At 47.7% G+C, this 18887-nt stretch overlaps 1 protein-coding gene across 2 annotated transcripts in view; it reads left to right on the forward strand.

Annotated features, from left to right (window-relative positions):
* MKLN1 (muskelin 1) overlaps positions 1 to 14166 on the forward strand; it is an 87973-nt gene extending 73807 nt beyond the window's left edge. For both annotated transcript variants that reach the window (XM_028745354.2, XM_077935354.1), the window contains 4 exons: positions 1205 to 1344; positions 5817 to 5919; positions 10018 to 10072; positions 13780 to 14166. In XM_028745354.2, coding sequence (XP_028601187.2) covers positions 1205 to 1344; positions 5817 to 5919; positions 10018 to 10072; positions 13780 to 13901 — 420 coding nt within the window. In that variant the 3' untranslated portion in view covers positions 13902 to 14166. The remainder of the gene's footprint in view (positions 1 to 1204; positions 1345 to 5816; positions 5920 to 10017; positions 10073 to 13779) is intronic.
* The last annotated feature ends 4721 nt before the right edge of the window (positions 14167 to 18887 follow it).

Below are 18887 nucleotides of genomic sequence, written 5' to 3' on the forward strand. Positions count from 1 at the left end.
TACAAAGCAAGCCTCGAGTGCAGGATGAGGTGGCACCATGGCACCAAGAGGAGCAAAACTGATGCATCGGAGCATGCCCTCCTTTCTCTTTGCTGCTGGTGGCCTGGAGCTCTGGGGGTGGGCATCAGGTCAGTGCATACGTGAGGATGAGCTGCACCATGGACCAAAAGTGTCCCGCTTCTTCCTCTTGTAAAATAAGTCCTGCCTATCGATGCCTGGCTTGTCTCTGGGAAGCCAGGCCAAATATAATGGCCACCAGGGGGCTGAGGATTGAGTTCAAGCACTATGTAGGCCTTTTGATACATGTGTGCTCCCTAGAGGACAGGTGAGCACATCACGTGACTGGGGCACCAGAATCCAGCAGCTGGTTTCATATCCGATTCATTGGCATAATGATTTTCAGCATATGTATTGGGTCTACAGGGACACGGGTGGCGCTGTGGGTTAAACCACAGAGCCGAGGACTTCCCGATCAGAAGGTCGGCGGTTCAAATCCCCGCGACGGGGTGAGCTGCCATTGCTCGGTCCCTGCTCCTGCCAACATAGCAGTTCGAAAGCACGTCAAAGTGCAAGTAGATAAATAGGTACCGCTTCGGTAGGAAGGTAAACGGCGTTTTCGTGTGCTGCTCTGGTTCACCAGAAGCGGCTTAGTCATGCTGGCCACATGACCCGGAAGCTGTACGCCGGCTCCCTCGGCCAATAAAGCGAGATGAGCGCCACAACCCCAGAGTCGGCCACGACTGGACCTAATGGTCAGGGGTCCCTTTACCTTTACCTTTATTGGGTCTACAGTCATCTCTCTTTTCATTGAACTCATTGCAGTTTATCTCTTTCTTACTGCCCAGCTTGCTGTATAGTTTCTCATTTGACCAGTGGTGGTTTGCCAAAAATAGTTGAACAGAGGGTTTGTGTCTGTGCGTCCTTTCTACACGCTGCATTGTACTTTACACCGCTTTACCACAAAGTAGGTGATTCACAGCAGTTGCGGCTTTACTTCTCTGCACCTTGAGGGGAACGCAAGAGGCATGCCGGATAAACCCAACAACTGGGCACGCATCACCCCACCCCTCGTCCCCCAAGCAGCTGCTCAGGTGGAGCTCCTTTGGGGGGGGGAGCACATCAAAGGTTGGGCTGGCTCACCCAGCCGTCTTGATTCAACCACCCTGGCGTTTATGACTCGACATCTCAATTCTTGTCTTTCAAGGTCCATTATTTGTTTGGCGGGAATCCAGGCAAATCCTGTTCTCCAAAGATGCGGCTGGATGATTTCTGGTCCCTGAAGCTTTGCCGGCCTTCGAAAGAATACCTTCTACGCCACTGCAAATACCTAATTAGGAAGCACAGGTACAAGCTTGCAAGAGACTGCAGAAGCGAGTCCCTTGGCATTAAGAAGCAAGAGTGTGTGGGAGTATGCCAGAAACCCTATGCGATTATTTTTTTTTAAATGCTCAGCCTTGTTGCTTTAATAGGGCTCAAGCTTCCTTCCTATTGTCATCAAAATGTGTGTATTTTTTTCCTCTTTAAAAAAGCACGTACACCTTTTTTTAAAAAAAAGTTCCCATAATCATAAAATCATAGAATTGTAGAGTTGGAAGCAACGGTCTCTAAGCGTCACCTAGTCCAACTCCCTGCAATGCAGGAATCTCAGCTTTTGAAATCACAATTTAGAGGCCTGAAGGCACATGGTTGGCAGGTATAGAACTGGCTCTGTGGAACTCAGCGCTCCCTGTGTCTCAGCTCCCCTTTGCAGCAAAGGTGCACCATTTCTCCACGACCCCATGGGAGGCTGTCCCCGATAAATAAATGGTTACTAGCCATGATAGGTGAATGACCGCTGCCCAGCCATTGCAGTCCTTTCCAGAAGGAAAACTCAAGTGCTGCCGTTTTGTTTTAGTTTTGCTTCAATGGGCTAAGGATGCACGATACAGCCATGCAGTTCATTTTCCTCCTGGCCATCAAGAACGATAGTGCAGCTAGGTGCTACCTGGGAGTAAAATATTTGCGTTTGTGGCGTACATGAACTTCAAGGTATGGGTTGTTTACGTCTGCAGCTGGAAGCGAGCGTAGCAGTTGGGAAATGAATCTGAAGAAGTAGACTACTTGGGATGCACTGCTTTCCTAACATACACGAGGGACAACAGCAGTGGAACATGGCTGCAGTCGATGAGACACCCCTGAGCACTGAAATTTCACCAGACTGCTCAGATACATCTGTTGTCTAATGCCCAAGGGGGAAGAATCAGCCCCAGAAGATTGAGAAATGAATGTTGCTGCCACGAAAAGAGTGACACTGGCTCATCTGGATGGTGATTCCCCCCCCCCCTTTAAGGATTAGGCGAAGGGAAACAGGGCTACAGTGGATGCTTGTGTTGCGAATGCGATCCGTGCGGGAGGCACGTTCGCAACCCCAACCCGCAGCGTTCTCAACCCGCAGCGCCGCATCTGCGCATGCGCGGGTTGTGATTCGGCGCTTATGCGCGACTGCCGAAACCCGGAAGTAACCCGTGCCGGTACTTCCGGGTTTCGGTGTGTCTGTAACCCGAAAAAACGCAACCTGAAGCATCTGCAACCTGAGGTATGACTTTACTTCTTTGACTCTGCTGGCAGGCTTCTCTCCTCCCTGAACAGTTTCCATCCCAGCCAGCCCTTAGAAGAACTTTCTAACTGGTGTCTGTCTTTGCTTGCACCCCCATCCACCCCCCCTTTCCCCCCTCTGTGTCTTTTAGATTATAAGCCTGAGGGGCTGGGACTGACTTGGACTTTAAATGATCTGTATAGCGCTCTGGGAGCTTTCTTTGGCTGAAGAGCAGGATAAAAATGCTAAAAACAGATAAGATCACAGCTGCATTGCGTATGTGCAGTGAAGAGCTGGAGGCATGGCAGCTGAATGCCTTTCTGGTCCAGCATCCATTTCTCATAGTGGTCAACAGGATACCTGTGGCAAGTCTGGAAGCAGGACCCGAGTGCAATAGCACTCTTCCCTCCTTGCGATTCCCATCCTCTGGTATTATTCGGAGGCATACTGCCTCTGAGAGCAGAGGGAGAACATGGCTATCCTGCCTAGTAACTGTTTGCATATAGGGTGGAAATCCAGCGTAGTTCAGTGAAATGATCTCCTCTCTAATCCACTCGCCCTCTTCTTGGCTGGCAGGGAGAGGGATCCTTTCTTTCTCATAAATCCTTTCTCTTTCTCTACGTTGTGCCCCATCATTCGAAAAGCTAAACTTTCCCACGATCTATACTCGCACCCGTCAGATATTGCAAGCTTGAATTCAGATATGGGGAGCCTATAGCTGCCGTGGTAGAATTAAGCCCGGCAGGACGTGGTCGATTGAGGCTGCTGCTCTTTTCTGTGGAAGAAGGGAAGAATCTTGTAGCGTGTCAACAACAAGGGGATAGGGCCCATTTTAGTACTTTCTGCTTTCAAGGAGAAGTTAACAATAGAGCCACTTGGATTTCGGAATCGGGAAATACTACGAGTTGTTGACATGTATAGCCCTCCTCTGAGCTTGTTAGACTTCAAGGTGGCCCCTCGCCACATGGAAACTCATATTTTAAAGCAGCGTTTCTGGAACTTGGGTCGCCAGCTCTTGTTGGACTACAACTCCCATCACCCCCGAGCACTGGTCCTCTAAGCGAGGGATGATGGGGTTTGTAGTCCAGCAACAGCTGAGGACCTAGTTTTAAAGCATGATTTTTGTGCTGATTGCACTGTTGCCTGCCTGTCTAAATGTGCCCCTTGGTGTTCCAAACTACCCATTCAGACCCCAGTCTATGCACTCTGCCATAAGTTGAAGGACACTATCGCCCAATTCCTTGCAAAAAAGTGCTTGTCCGTGTAGAGGCAAAGTGCCTGAAGTTTTTACCCCACTACTTACTGGTTTGCCCAGTTTGCAAAGACTTTAGAGCAGCCTTGTTCAAAGATCTACATCTCCCAGTTGAGAGAGCGATTCACTTTTTAAATTATTATTATTAGAGGGCAGTTCCCCCCATCACCTCTGAAAAAATGGCCTGTTTTGCCTTTGGAGAGGCATGTTAAGGATCAAGGTTAGTTAAATTCCTCAGTGGAGCAAACTCTTACGTGAAAGAACGCCTGGTTTTTGTAGTTATTCTAACCCTGTAATGTATTTTATTCTGCTTTACGTGTTTCGTTGTTTGCTGTGGCTTCGGTTACACAAATGAATGCCCTAATCTTCGTACAACAACAAGGCAGACCTGAAGCTACCCAGTAAAATAATGAATCGAGGTTGGCATTCTCCCTTCCTCTCGCTGCCCCACAGCATTTCCCAGGAATCCCTGTTGCAGCCTTGTTGTTGTTTTGCCAGCAGTGTTTCCCACTGTTAAAACTTGTTCAGTATCTTGATCGCAGGATCAGCAGCCTGTGTCCCTCCCAGATGTCTCTGGACTCCATCTTCCATCATCCTTGAACTTTAGCCATGTTGGAGTTGAGTCCAGAGGACTGCAGGTTCCCCATCCCTGACCAAGGCCGTCCTTGCATGCTGGGTTGCCAAGATTGAAATGGGTGGGCGATGCTTGTCTTCCTGGGCTTCTTGCAGGGCGGGCGGGATATAAATTGAAACAATTTTGTTCAGTTATTTATTATTTACCAAGTAATAATCATGGAGAGCCTGTCTTGTGCATTTTGGGGTTTCTGTGCCTTTCTGAAGACAGCATTTCTCAATGAGTGGTTTCATGTGACGTCATAGAGTTGGAAGGGACCCCGAGGGTCATCTAGTCCAACCCCCTGCAATGCAGGAATCTCAGCTAAAGCATCCCTGACAGGTGACCATCCAACCTCTGCTTAAAAACCTCCAAGGAAGGAGACTCCACAACCCCCGGAGGGAGACTATTCCACTCTTGAACAGCTCTTACTGTCAGAAAGTTTTGCCGCATGTTTAGTTGGAATCTCCTTTCTTTTGTCACTTGAAGCCATGGGTTCGAATCCTACCTTCCAGAACAGGAGAAAACAAGCTTGCTCCATCTTCCACGTGACAGCCCTTAAGACAGGCATAAGCAAACTTGGCCCTCCAGATGTTTTGGGACTACAACTCCCATCATCCCTGACCTGGTCCTGTTATCTAGCGATCATGGGTGTTGTAGTCCAAAACATCTGGATAGTTGAGTTTGCCTATGTCTGCCTTAAAATATTTGAAGATGGCTATTGTATCTTGTGCAGAGTTGGAAGGGATTCTAAGGATCATCTAGTCTAACCCCCTGCAATGCAGGAATATGCAGCTGCCCCATACGGGGATCGAACCTGCAACCCTGGTATTATCTAACCAATTGAGCTGACTTAAGGATGAGGCTTGGCCTTGCCTTACCATTCCTGTAGTTAAATTTCCACAAGGGCAGATGGCCCTTAAAAATAATTCCATTTTAGAGGCTGACACTGACATCTCTGGCTATATTTCCTTCCCCTCAAAAGAAGAACCCTTTCCGGGTGCAATGATAAAAGTTTTGTAGTTTGAAAGCACTATGGAGTGGACGGTGGAGGGGGGACACACCTTGTTTTGAACTGGATTGCCCCTGCTGTTTCATATTGCTTCAGTCAAGCCAAAATCCAAGTAAATCCCCCCTGATCTAGCCTTCTCCCAAACACCTTTAAACTTGATCCCCTGTTTCGCACGAAGGCCTGATCCTGAGCTCAGGCTTTCATCAGGCAGCCTTGCAGAAATGACCCCGGGTAGCTTTGCATCACTTAAGTAGGTGATAGGCTATTTCTTTTTAGCAGCCGAGCTTTTCGAAAGAAAGATCTCTTAAGCCGCCTCCAGCAATCTGTAAACTATAAACCCTTTGCCTCGCATGTCTCTCCCCAGGTTTGAAGAGAAGGCCCAGACAGACCCGCTAAGTGCCCTGAAATACCTGCAGAACGACTTGTTCGTCACCGTAGACCACTCTGACCCAGAGGAGACAAAAGAGGTAAGTGGTGGGGAGATTGGCTAGCTTTCTTTGATACGATAGGATAATCTTTATTGTCATTGTCCCATACAGGACAACGAAATTGGAAAAAAAAAATCTACATAAGACATTCAAAACCAACAAGCCTGCTAAGCCTAACCTGGTTAGCCCCCTAAAAACTCTGATACCCCATTTTTAAAATACAATATACTCCCATAGAGACTCCTTACACTGCGTTTAAAACCAAAATCGCATTTGGATAGAAACTGTTTCTCAGGTGGCTAGTCCTAGTTTTTATAACCTTGTACCTTCTTCCAGAAGGCAGAAGCTGAAAGAGATCATTTCTGGGGTGCGCACTATCCTGCGCTATCTCTGCAGCTTTCTTATGGCACCTGGAAGCATAGATTTGATCCAAGGTGGGAAGAGTGCACCCAATTATTCTCTCCGCAGTCTTTACAACCCTGGACAGCGTTGTTTTTTCCCTGACCGTGCAGCTCCCAAACCACACACACAGACCATAAGTCTTCCCATTGATGTACGAAGGTTCATATTGCGGAGTTCCCAGAGCGACCTGGCTGCCTCCATGAATTTGTGCCTGCAGATGCGAAAACAGCTCAGGGCCAAAAGCCCTGGTGCCCTGGCTAGTGTGGTGGATGAGTGTCACAGTTCCATCTCCTGAAAAGCTAAATATGCTCTGCATTTGGATGGATTGATATATCAAGGCTTCCTTTTGAAGTAGCTTGTCCTAGATCTCTTGCCCTTACATTCCCCCCGCCCCCATCTTCAGCTCCTGACGGCAGAAAGGCCTCTTTGTTAATCTGCAGTGTGTCACATGCATTGAAAACACACTACAGTGGACGCTCGGGTTGCGAACGTGATCCTTGCAGGATGCACGTTCGCAACCTGCAGCGTCCGCAACCTGCAGTGGTGCGTCTGCGCACGCACGGTTCGCAATTTGGCACTTCTGTGCAGGCGCAAAGTGCAATTTAGCGCTTCTGCGCATGCACGACCACCGAAACCTGGAAGCAACCCGTTCCAGTACTTCTGGGTTTCGGTGGTCCATAACCTGAAAAAACGCAACCTGAAGCGTCTGTAACCCGAGGTATGACTGTATATATTTTTTAATTGCTGGTTTCTGTAGCCTTCTTAATCACTGGTGCACCATAGTCTTAGAGTCTGATCCTTGCTGTCAGCTGCACCTGACGGTTCAGTTACTCCCGCCGGTTTCCCCCCCTATTCCTCTCCTCCCAAGCTTCCTTGTTCCTTTGTTGCGAGCGGCTCTTCATAACTCATGGAGCAGCTTTCTATTCTCAGTTCCATTCCTCCTCACCACGAGCCAACAACCCCCATTTTACAGGTAGGAAAGAGGAGCTTGGACCTGTGATATCTCCAAGATTTAAGTCCCAACTTCTTGGAACGTGCTGGGGCCTCATGCTTTTCTAGCAACCTTGTTGAGTAGTGCAGCATAAATGCCACATCTTTGACATTAAACGTCTATGGGATATGTAGTCTTCCGCAGAGGCAACTTCCTGTAAAAAACCACCCTGTTATCTGAACTGGACGAATGGGATAGGTTGATGCTACACTTTCAGGGCAGCCTAGAGGTTTATGGGAGTTGTAGTCCTAAACATCTAGAGGTCACTGAGGATGCTGTAGGGAAGTGCTTCCCAAACTTGGGTCTGCAGCTGTTTTGGGACTACAACACCTATCAGCGCTAGCTAGCAGGACCATAGGTCAGGGATGATGGGAAGTGTAGTCCAAAAACATCTGGGGGCCCAAATTTGGGAAACCCCACACTAGGGCAGTTGAAACTCTCAGGCCCACTTCATATCAAGGGATGACACTTTCCTTGGAATGTACCATTTCAGGCTGCAGGGGTTTGTTTGTTTGTTTGTTTGTGTGTGTGTGTGTGTGTTTTCCAATGCTTTATGGGGAAAGAACATGTCGGAGAGAGAGGTTCAGTCTAGCCCTCTCCCTGCAACACCAGTTTTCTACATGCAGGCGATTAAAAAACAAAACATGGGCAGAAGTTGGACCTGTGATCCTCCCACTTTCATCCCAGAGTGATATATTGTAGTGCTGGGGTGGGGAACTCCAAATGTCACTGAACTCCCAGCTTCTGCTGTTCTTGACCATTGGCCAGGCTGGCTGGGGCTGCTGGGAGTTTCAGCGCAACACTGCCTGGAGGGCCACAGGTTTCAAGGAAAGCTTTACGGTGCAATTCTGAGTGAGCGTATTAACCAGGGGCCAGAGAGAAGCTTTTGCCTCACTTGACACTCGCTTATGTTTCTCCTGGGAGGTCTGCCTTGCAAATTGCAAACAATAACTACAGAAAAGGTAGAATTATGTATCGGAGAGAGAGAGAGAGAGCCTGACGTTAATAAATGGAAACTAGTTCAGCGGCTTGAGGCCACGCAGCCAAATGAAACAAAACGCCGTGTTCTGGACAGAACAGTTTTTGGCCAGGCACCTGATTAGTCTAATATGGTGCAAATGAAAGATCCCAGAAAGAGAAGGCAAAGTTGTTTTTTTAAAAAAATGAGTATTAAAATGCAGCTCTGAAACAGGTCCCATTGAGTTCCATGGGATATACTTGCCTGTCCACAGTTATAGCTTACTTCCTGGAGAGAACTTGCAGACGCCCCTGTAGCCCCTGATAGTTGATGGTTTTGAATCCTCTGTTCCTGGTGATATTTAAACCCCTTTGCTGACTTCAAAGAGGCAAAGCTTTCTGGAAGCAACTAGGATCTCACCTGGGGATGTCTTGAAACTGCTGTGGCCATTCAGAAGGTACTGAAGCAAAGGTCCTCCTAATCCAGCGTCCTGTTTCCTTTGGTGCCTTACAAAATGCCCTCTGGGTGCTGTCAAGCAGAATATGGGCCAGCAACATTTGGTATTCAGATGCTCCGCACAAAGCTATTGATACGGACTGTGCAGTTGTCCTGCCGTGTTTGTGTGTGTGTGTGTGTGTGTGTGTGTGTACACACACACACACACACACACAAATTTTCAAAAAGCTGGCTGTCAACGAAGCCCCTCTTGGTACGATGTACATCTGAAGGCAGCTGGTCCGGGAACATCCCTCTGCCATGTGGTCTAGCTTTTAACGAGTGCAATTCAAAGTGTTGGTGCTGACCTTTAAAACCCTAAATGGCCTCAGGCCAATATATCTGAAGGAGCATCTCCACCCCCATTGTTCTGCCCAGACACTGAGGTCCAGCTCCTAGGGCCTTCTGGCAGTTCCCTCACTGCGAGAAGTGAGGTTACAGGGAACCAGGCAGAGGGCCTTCTCGGTAGTGGTGCCCGCCCTGTGGAACGCCCTCCCATCAGATCTCAAGCAGATAAACAACTATATGACTTTTTAAAGACATCTGAAGGTAGCCCTGTGTCAGGAAATTTTTAATGGTTGATCTTTTATTGTGTTTTTCATATTTTGTTGGGAGTCACCCAGAATGGCTTGGGAACTCAGTCAGATGGGTGGGGCATAAATTATAAAATTATTACTGTATTTAACACGACACCTTTTTGGGGAGGGGGCACCAGGTTGGGAGAGGCTGATTTCAGCTGGCTTCCTCCACAGCCCAGGGAAGTCTGCCATCTGCATAAAACTCAGCAAGAGAGCAAGCCATTTCAAGGCTTGCATTAAGGATGCATAAATCTGTCCTCCTAGCTTTTGCCTGACAAGAGCACGGGTCTTTCTTTCCGTCGTAATAGCTGAGAGAGTCCTCATGCTGCCACTGCCTATATATCTCCATTCCGACGAGAACCGGGCTTCATATTTTAGTCTGACTTGCTTGCAATGAGCAGCGGTTTTTCTTGACGGCTCGGCCGCGTTTGTGAAATGCCAAAGATGACAGCGCAATAAATTGATGCGGTAAGAAAGACCTGGTTTTAAAAGTAGAATTCCTTAGCAATAGAACATTAATCCTCCCTGTGGCGGCGTTAGATGTGTCAAGAAACATTCCCCACACCAAAATAAAAATTAAAAAAAAGAACTAGCCCAACCTTCAACCAAAGTGATTTCATTGTTGTTGATCAAGAAGCCTTTATGCCCCTCATGGGAACATGTTGAACCCCTTTTTAAAAAAATAATAACATCTTGTTTGTTCTCCTCTCCAGTTCCAGTTACTTGCTTCAGCCCTCTTCAAGTCCGGCTCCGACCTGAGCACTCTGGGTGAGTATGCTTCAGATCAGCAGGAATTGGTGCTTTTCAAAAGCCTCAGTCCTAAATCCCCAGAAACGCCATGGGGATCAGTTTCAGGCTGTCGGTACTCCAGACATGGAACGGTGGTGTTAGCCACACAAGGGCGGAGGGACCGGTCAAAAGAAATTAACTTGTGCCATGTCACCCTGGCAGCCACCAGCAAGCCTTGCCTAATGGAGGCAGGGGCAGAGACTGACCCTCTGCTCACTGTGGCAAAGTGTGCCACTCAAGTGCATGAGCTCAGGCTGTTCTTCCCAGTCGTGGGCACGTTTCTCTCCTCGGGCAGCGTGTCAAGGAAAACAGCAAAGTTTTCAAACTTCCCAGAACCAGATAGTCTGGAGTTGAGCTCCCAAAACTATAATAATCCCCTGTTCGCATTCCCTCTGCCACGACCCCCTGAAGTGAGCGCTTTTTATAACAGCAACTTGAGTGATAGCTGGGCCTCTTGCCGGGGGGGAGAGAGGTGAGTCCCCTGCTGTAAAAGCAGGGTTTGGACTGTGCAAACCGCATCACCCTCCACTCCCATGAATTGCTAATCTGCAAGGTAGAGGGCAAGGCGAGCATCAGAATCGAAGGCTTGTTGGCAGTGCCAGATTTACGTATAAGCTAAACAAGCTATAGTTTAGGGCCCCAGTCTCTTGGGGGCCTCAAAAAAAAAAAAAAAAAAAAAAAAAAAAGGAAAGGAAAAAAACCCTGGATGTACATTTCCAAAATATAAGATAAAAAACAAATAAAATAAAACCTACATATAGCAACAGTATTTTGTGTTGTGTAGGCTCCTATTTTGTTACGTGCAAATGGCTTTAGATACCTATTAGGTCCATAAATTACCATATAGCATATATTCAACACAGAAAAAGCAACATTGTGTTGTTGGCAAAGTTGGACATATAAAGGGCCCCATTACCTTCAGTAGCTTAAAGGTAAAGGGACCCCTGACCATTAGGTCCAGTCGTGGCCGACTCTGGGGTTGCGGCACTCATCTCGCTTTATTGGCCAAAGGAGCCGGGTAACAGCTTTCGGGTCATGTGGCCAACATGACTAAGCCGCTTCAGGTGAACCAGAGCAGCGCACGGAAACGCCGTTTACTTTCCCGCCGGAGTGGTACGTATTTATCTACTTGCACTTTGATGTGCTTTCGAACTGCTAGGTTGGCAGGAGCAGGGACCGAGCAACGGGAGCTCACCCCATCGCGGGGATTTGAACCGCCGACCTTCTGATCAGCAAGCCCTGGGCTCAGTGGTTTAACCCACAGCGCCACCCACTGTGGCTTAGGGCCTCATCAAACCTAAATCCGGTCCTGCTTGTTGGCATTGTACCTTGAAATGGAATGCGAAGACTATAGAGTCAGCCTTCGAAGCTCGATCCCTGTTGGGGTCCTCATTCCATCAGGCTCTGTTTAAAGTGCTGTCGGAACTGCTGTCCCTTGGATTCACCCCACTGTGCTGTTGCCTGTCGTGTTACGAAAGCCTGCAAACTGCTTAGGTGGCGCACAAAGCCCTCACCTCTGGTTCTGGCGGGGGTTACATTTGGCCTTGCTCCTGCAGCTGCAGGGCATTTGCGTTCCACCGAAGCATTTGTGGAATGAACAGGCAGGATGAACTTGTAGCTCTTACCTTTGGCTGCAACTTCCCCGTCCTGGCCTCTCCTCTGGATATTTAAGGCTGCAGGTTCCCCTTCAGCCCCAGCTAGTATGGCAAACCGTTTTGCAGTCCAAAAATACAATAATCAAAATCCAGGAAGTCTGGTTCAACATTTCAAGGGCATCGCACAGAGTCCAAGGATAGGTTTGTTTACAGCATTTGGTCCCTTGTGTGATGTACACAATGTGCAAGCTAGCTGTTCCATCTTAATTAATATTCAACTCCCCTCCCCCTCTATTTTTGGGTGGCGGGGGAGGGGGGTAAAAGTGGTAGTTTAGTCCTCTTTAGACAAACTCTTGGAGAAGGCTCCTAAGCATTTATTTGGACCCAACTGCTTGTAAGCTTTTACAAGCATAGTTGCATAGTTTACAAGCATGGTTGCATAGTTCTGGTGCACATTCCTCTGGCTACAAACCATGCAGCCTTTTGCTAACTCAGCAGTAGATAAAAAAAGAAGTTACGAATGTGTATAAAACCCATAATTTGTTGGACTGTACAGGATACGGGTGGCGCTATGGTCTAAACCACAGAGCCTAGGACTTGCTGATCAGAAGGTCGGCGGTTCTAATCCCCGCGACGGGGTGAGCTCCCGTTGCTCGGTCCCTGCTCCTGCCAACCTAGCAGTTCGAAAGCACGTCAAGTGCAAGTAGATAAATAGGTACCACTCTGGCGGGAAGGTAAACGGCGTTTCCGTGCACTGCTCTGGTTCGCCAGAAGTGGCTTAGTCATGCTGGCCACATGACCCAGAAGCTGTACGCCGGCTTCCTCGGCCAATAAAGCAAGATGAGCGCCGCAACCCCAGAGTCGGCCACGACTGGACCTAATGGTCAGGGGTCCCTTTACCTTTTTTACAGGATATCTGCCTAACAAGCCATAATATAATTCCTTCAGATTGTATCTAATAAAAAAAATAGCCATATATCTTAAAAAACATTGAAACATTCACCCTTCTTTGGCTCTGCAGAGCCCAAGTTGGATGTACGAGGCTGAATGTTCTCTTTTTAAAAAATGATTTTTGATTTCAAGTAGCAAAACATACTCATGCAAGGGAAACGGAGCTTAGTAGTTGTAGGGGAAAGAGACAGAAACAGCTCTTGATGGCTGTAGTTTCCGATGTTCCAAGAAAGGCAGTCAAATGAAAGTGTCTCTCCATAAGGTTCCATGAGTCATTGTCGGGTGAAAACCATGTTTGATTGTGCTAACAAAGTCAATAAAAGGATACCGTATTGTATAAAAGGTGTGAGTCTTCCTGCGCCCTCCAATCAATGTTCCTTTCGTTAAATGCTTAATCTGTCCATAAGGACCATGTCCCATACTTCCGAAATCCAGGCTTCAGAACGATACGTGTTCAAAGTTTTCCCGTTTTTTTGCAGCTGCTGATCTAGCTGCAGTTAATAAATGCAGGATGAAGTATTTAATGGCTCTGTTCTTAATCTGAGATAGCAGGGCTAATTTAGGCTCCGGTTGTCCTATTGTTTGAATGGGGCTGTATTTTCCATCTTTGCAGTTACCTTGTGGGGGGTAGACTAGGGCAGGTGCACGTGTCCCAAGACAACCAGTGGGCTGCATGGCTGAGGAAGGGCCGAAAACCTTATACGCAGAAGATCTCGGGTGTGGCTGGGATCAGTCCTTGCCTGAAACCTTGGGGAGCCGCTGTCAGTCACTGGGGAACATCTGAGCAAGCAGGGCCCTCCAAGCCTGCCCATTTGCCCTCCCCACCCCTGGGCCATTTTCAGGGTGTCACGCCCACTACATGGTTTAAAGGAGAAGCACAGAGGCTGTTTGTGTTTGAAGGAACACTCCCCCTCTGTCAGCTGATGGGTGATTGGAAGTGTTTGAATGCAAGGATGCTTAGCAAGAGCTGTTTGAACGCCCTTTGCAGTCCCAGCAGTTGGGATTTCGAAGCAGATCATCACCTGTTGGCAGGTGGGCAGCGCTCCCACCTTTGGTCCTCCAGGAGCGTGGGAGATAAACATCTAGAATACACACCTGGGCCATGTTTCCAATGATTCTTCTCTTCTTCCTCATCTCCAGGGTTTTCTGACGTCGACCATATCTACGCCCAACGGACTCAGCTCTTTGATACCTTAGTGAACTTCTTTCCCGACAACATGACTCCGCCCAAGGGCAACCTGGTAGACCTCATCACCCTGTGACGGGGGCACTGGCTGGACACGTGGAAGGAGGAGGGGAGGGCAGCAGGGCGGGGGCCGGGAGAAGGACATTTTTTGCTTTTCAGTATTTTTAATTTGTGTGTGTGTGTGTGTGTGTGCGCACGCCTGCCTTGATTGACTGAGCGACTGGCGGACTGCACTATAATAAGAGTTACGTGGTTTCAGAGCAGGGGGGGGGAGGTGGCTACACGGATCAATACCAAATGGGCTAATAAAAGGCAACTGATATACTTCTGATGGAAATACATACATAGATATATTTTCTGACCTTGGCTTTTTAAAAAAGTGAATGAACGTTGATGAGAAGAAAGCAAATCACATGGTCACCTGAGTTATGTATACTTACCAGTACCCCTTCCCTCCCGCCACTTGTTGTGTGTGTATGCAAAATGAAGTCTTGGAGAATTTTTTTTTGGAGGGTGGTGGGGGTCGTTTGGGTTTTATTTGGGGCCTCATTGTAATTTTGTCCCAACGCTTGTCTGGCTGAGTTTAGCGTTACTTCTCGGCGTTCGTGAACACCGGCAGTGGGTTCTGGTGTACGCAAGGGGTCCGTGTGTGCGTCTCTCTCTCTCTGTGGGCTTTGATCTCATAAACTGCAGCCGTGACCTTGTCGGAGGAAAAGCGAAACCCAAGAAAGAAGCTTAGCCCCCTCTAGCGGACAACTTTTAGATCTTGCGAAGAAGAAACATATAGGAACATAAATACTGTTCCGGGAGGGAACTACTCTTGAAACGCGAACTCGTGTGACAAAATGACAACAGCCCCACTTCTGCCGGGAAGAAGATACGAGTGGGGGAGTGGGTAGCGCTTGAATTTTCCCCCATTGCCACAGCTTTTGTGCTAGAAATACGCACACACATACCTCTTTCCAGGTACGCGTTGGTGGAGATAAACATGTTGATGGAGGGAAGTGGGATTTGGGGCAGTTTTCAGCAGAGGGCAGGGGGCAAAGTTTGAGCAATTTGCTCCCCTTCCGAAGTAGCTTCCTTCCCCCTTGTTTTTAAACAAGAAGCAGCTGCTGCAGTTTTTGCATTCAGTTCATGTATGATGAGTAGTTCCATCCGTTGCTTGCTGCTACCACAGTTGCCTGGCTTCTGGGGTTTTTATTGCTTTTTGTTTTTAACGCAGTCTGAACACGCGCCATCCAGAAACCTCAAAAGTGAAGAACACTGGCCACACCTGCATTTCGTGAGCTTTGTGTCCATTCTGTTTTTCAAACAGAATCTTGTAAGTAGACGTTGGGCAGAGCTTGGGGCAGGTGTAGCCGATCTGCTGACCTTCCAGATGTTTGGGGCAACATCTTCCATCATCCTTACTATGCATTGGCTTGGCTGACTTGGGGTTGATGGGAATTGTAGTCCGACACGCTGGCTACCCTCTGGTTTAGAGCTTCTCTCTTCTACGCCCCGCCTCCCCGCAACTTGCACAGGTCCATCCTAAGCTCTGCTGAATTTGCCTCTTTGCAAATGCAGGTTGTAGGAAGAAAAAAAAGTTTGCTGTTTTCACCAGGTGTTTGTATTGATACAGGCTGGTTGCTTTTAAACCCCTCCACCTTGTTCATCCACTCAGCGACCTGTTTCCACAGGAAATGCCTGAGTTAACGCCTTAGCACTGGCCTGAAAAGTTGAGGGCAGGAATGGGGCAAAAATCCCACACCAACACTCTCCCCAGCAGGCTGTGCAGACAGCATAGCTCATGTATATCCTGTAGTTGTAATGCTGGGTGAGTTGCAGGGGGCTGTGCACTTGTTGCATGTGCATTTACCTCGACTTTAGATGCTCATGCAGGTTTGCCTGTCTTTAGACACGCTTTTGATAACATAAGCACATGAATTTGAAAGCAGCTTATTCCTTCCCTTCCACCTCCCCCAGGCCTTTACACTAAAACTTCAGTACTAAGGTGTGTATTGCTAGGTTTTGGGATGCTCGCCCCATCAGTAAGAATGCGATCCCCAAATACATGCAGTTGAAGTAGACGGGGTTAAAGGCACCCACATGCTTTAAGAATAGGTTAGTGCTCGAAATTCCCCAGCGGCCAGTCACAATTTGAGACTGGCAACCGACTTTTTGCGAGCAAGCGGAGATGTCTTCTCGCCAGGTTTGGCTACCGACAACTCTCTCTAGTTGGACGGCGCTGCTGCGATGCCACATCGGTCAGCTGGCTTGCGGGGCAGTGCCAGCACCAGAGGAGACACCTCTTTTGGTACTGAACTGCCCCACAAATCAGCTGGCTCGCGGAGCACCAAAAGACCTGCCAGCTGATTCGTGCAAAAAAGAAAAGAAAAGACTAGATATTTGGTTGTGGCGCCCATAATGTAAGTTTAAGGGGCCATTTGGGGGATGTGCTTGCAAATCTGAGTTTCTAATACTGCTTCTACCTCCCCCAGGTTTTACACCAAAACTTCAGTCCCAAGATGTGTGTTGCTAGGTTGCAGGATCTTTGCCCCCTAAAATAAGAATGTGATCCCCAGATACATGCAGTTTAAGTAGACTGGGTTCATGGCAAGCAAATTAAGATTAAGCGATGTGATAGTTTGGGAGGATGAAGGTAAAAACCAGGTCACAATCCCCACCACCACCTGTTTCAGCAACAGTTCTCATGATGGGAGGTGGAAACCTCATGCCCAGAAGCCTTTGAAATGGAAGCTGCAGAAGGTTAATTCCCTGTCCTGCACCGTGCAGCCCTTTTGCACGGGGGAAATGTGGGGAGGGGGGGGGGGCTGGGGAAAAGGCAAGGGGGTTGATCTTTAACTGTTTCTAGGTGCTTTTATCCAGCAACTTCCTAGGCCTCTAGAGCTAGTGTGGTGTAGTGGTTAAGAGCGGTAGACTCGTAATCTGGTGAACTGGGTTCGCTTCCCCGCTCCTCCACATGCAGCTGCTGGGTCACCTTGGGCCAGTCACACTTCTCTGAAGTCTCTCAGCCCCACTCACCTCACAGAGTGTTTGTTGTGGAGGAGGAAGGGAAAGGAGAATGTTAGCTGCTTTGAGACTCCTTAGGGTAGTGATAAAGCGGAATATCAAATCCAAATTATTCCTCCTCCTCCCTCTTCTTCTTCTTCTTCTTCTTCTTCTTCTTCTTCTTCTTCTTCTTCTTCTTCTTCTTCTTCTTCTTCTCCCTTTCTTTCTTTCTTTCTTTCTTTCTTTCTTTCTTTCTTTCTTTCGAATTACGCTGGTCTTCACAAAGAAAGCACTTCCCCGACTTAGTTATTTGCATCACACACACTCCCCAACATAGTTTTTTTAATTTTTCCGTTTGTTTCCCCCTTCAAGCCTACATATGTTCAATATTTTCAGCTCTTGGGGAAGTTGTAGACTTGGAAAGCACCCCAAGGGCCATCTAGTCCAACTAAAGAATCTCTGGCAGACGTCTGTCAAACCTCTTGTTTAGGAACCTCCAATGAAGGAGAATCCACCACCTTCTGAGGGAGTCCGTTCCACTGTTGAGCAGCTCTTGCCATCAGAAAGTTATTCCTCATGTTTAGTCGGAAACTCCTTCCTTGTAATTTGAATCCACTTGTTCAAGTCCTACCCTCTGCAGCTGCAGAAAACAAGTGTTCCACCTGACACACTTTTAGATATTTCATAGAATTGTAGAGTTGGAAGGGACCCTGAGGGTCATCTAGTCCAACCCTCCACAATCCAGGAATCTCAACTCAAGCATCCATGACAGATGGCCATCCCATCATCTATCCGCTCCTCTTTTCCAGGCGAAACATACCCAGCTCTTTCAACCGCTTTTCATAAGGCTCAGTTTCCAGACCCTTGATCATCTTGGTTGCCCTACTCTGCACACCTTCCAGCTTGTCAACATCCTTCTTAAATTGTAGTGCCCAGAACTGGACACAGTATTTCAGGTGTGGTCTGACCGAGGCAGAATAGAGTGGTACTATTACTTCCCTTGATCTGGACACTGTACTTCTGTTGATGCAGCCTAGAATAGCATTAGCTTTTTTGCTGCTGCATCACATTGTTGACTCAATATTAAGCTGGTGGTCCACCAAGACCCCTAGATCCTTTCCACATGTACTGCTAGTAAGCCAGATGTCAACCATCTTGTATTTCAGCATCTGGTTCTCCCTGCCTAAGTGCAGAACCTTACATTTGTCCCTGTTGAAATTCGTTTTGTTAACTTGAAGATGGCAAGCACCTCAGCCTTCTCTTCCATCTATATCAAGCTCCCTCAATCGTTCCTCATAACCACATCAGGTTTGTAAAGTGTAAGAAACCAAACAGCACATCAGTATCAGGCTATCGTTCCATAAATTAAGTGGTTGAGGCTATGTAACGGGGAGGGAAGAGGAATATATAATCTGTATTAACCTGCTCCGTGGTATTTGCAATATCATAAACATGCCTCTTAAAGGTTTCTTTTGTGTTGGAGGAAATATATTTTTGCCTCCACAGATTTCCCCCTTGGAATAGTGAACAGTAAAACGCCTACAGGTCTCGAATGATTAGGATTCCTTTTGTGCATGTTGCTCCGTCGTCATGAAAACACTACAGCTCCCAGCTTGTTAAGGTGCTGCTGCTTCATTGAACCTCACATGCACACACTGGTGTGGATGCTTGTGTCAGGATCTTGTCTTACTGTCAGCTTGAAATTGGTGTTGGTTTCTTAGACGTGCGTTGCACGTTGGCTGGGTCTGTACTAGTTCAACTCCTCTGTCGACCCTCCCCTCTCCCCAAAGAAAACGTTAAGAGCTGAAGTCCCAAGTGGTGGGTAGGGAGGCAGTTATTTCCAATTCTAAACACTACCCCAACTAAAATCCTCAAGATCATTTGGAGGAAACTGCCATTATGAAGGAAGTGGCGTGAAGTTATCTAGGCTTCTCCTTGTAGGACGTACCTTGGGAGAACTTGCCCATCAGCGAATCTGCTTGGTCCACTTTTATGGTCTGCTATCTGAGGGCGTGACCATAAGGGAGGTGTAGGGGTATAAATAATAAAATTATTATTATTAAAATGTCCT

The sequence above is a fragment of the Podarcis muralis genome, chromosome 10 (genome assembly GCF_964188315.1).
Source record: "Podarcis muralis chromosome 10, rPodMur119.hap1.1, whole genome shotgun sequence".
In the NCBI taxonomy this organism is placed as follows: domain Eukaryota; kingdom Metazoa; phylum Chordata; class Lepidosauria; order Squamata; family Lacertidae; genus Podarcis; species Podarcis muralis.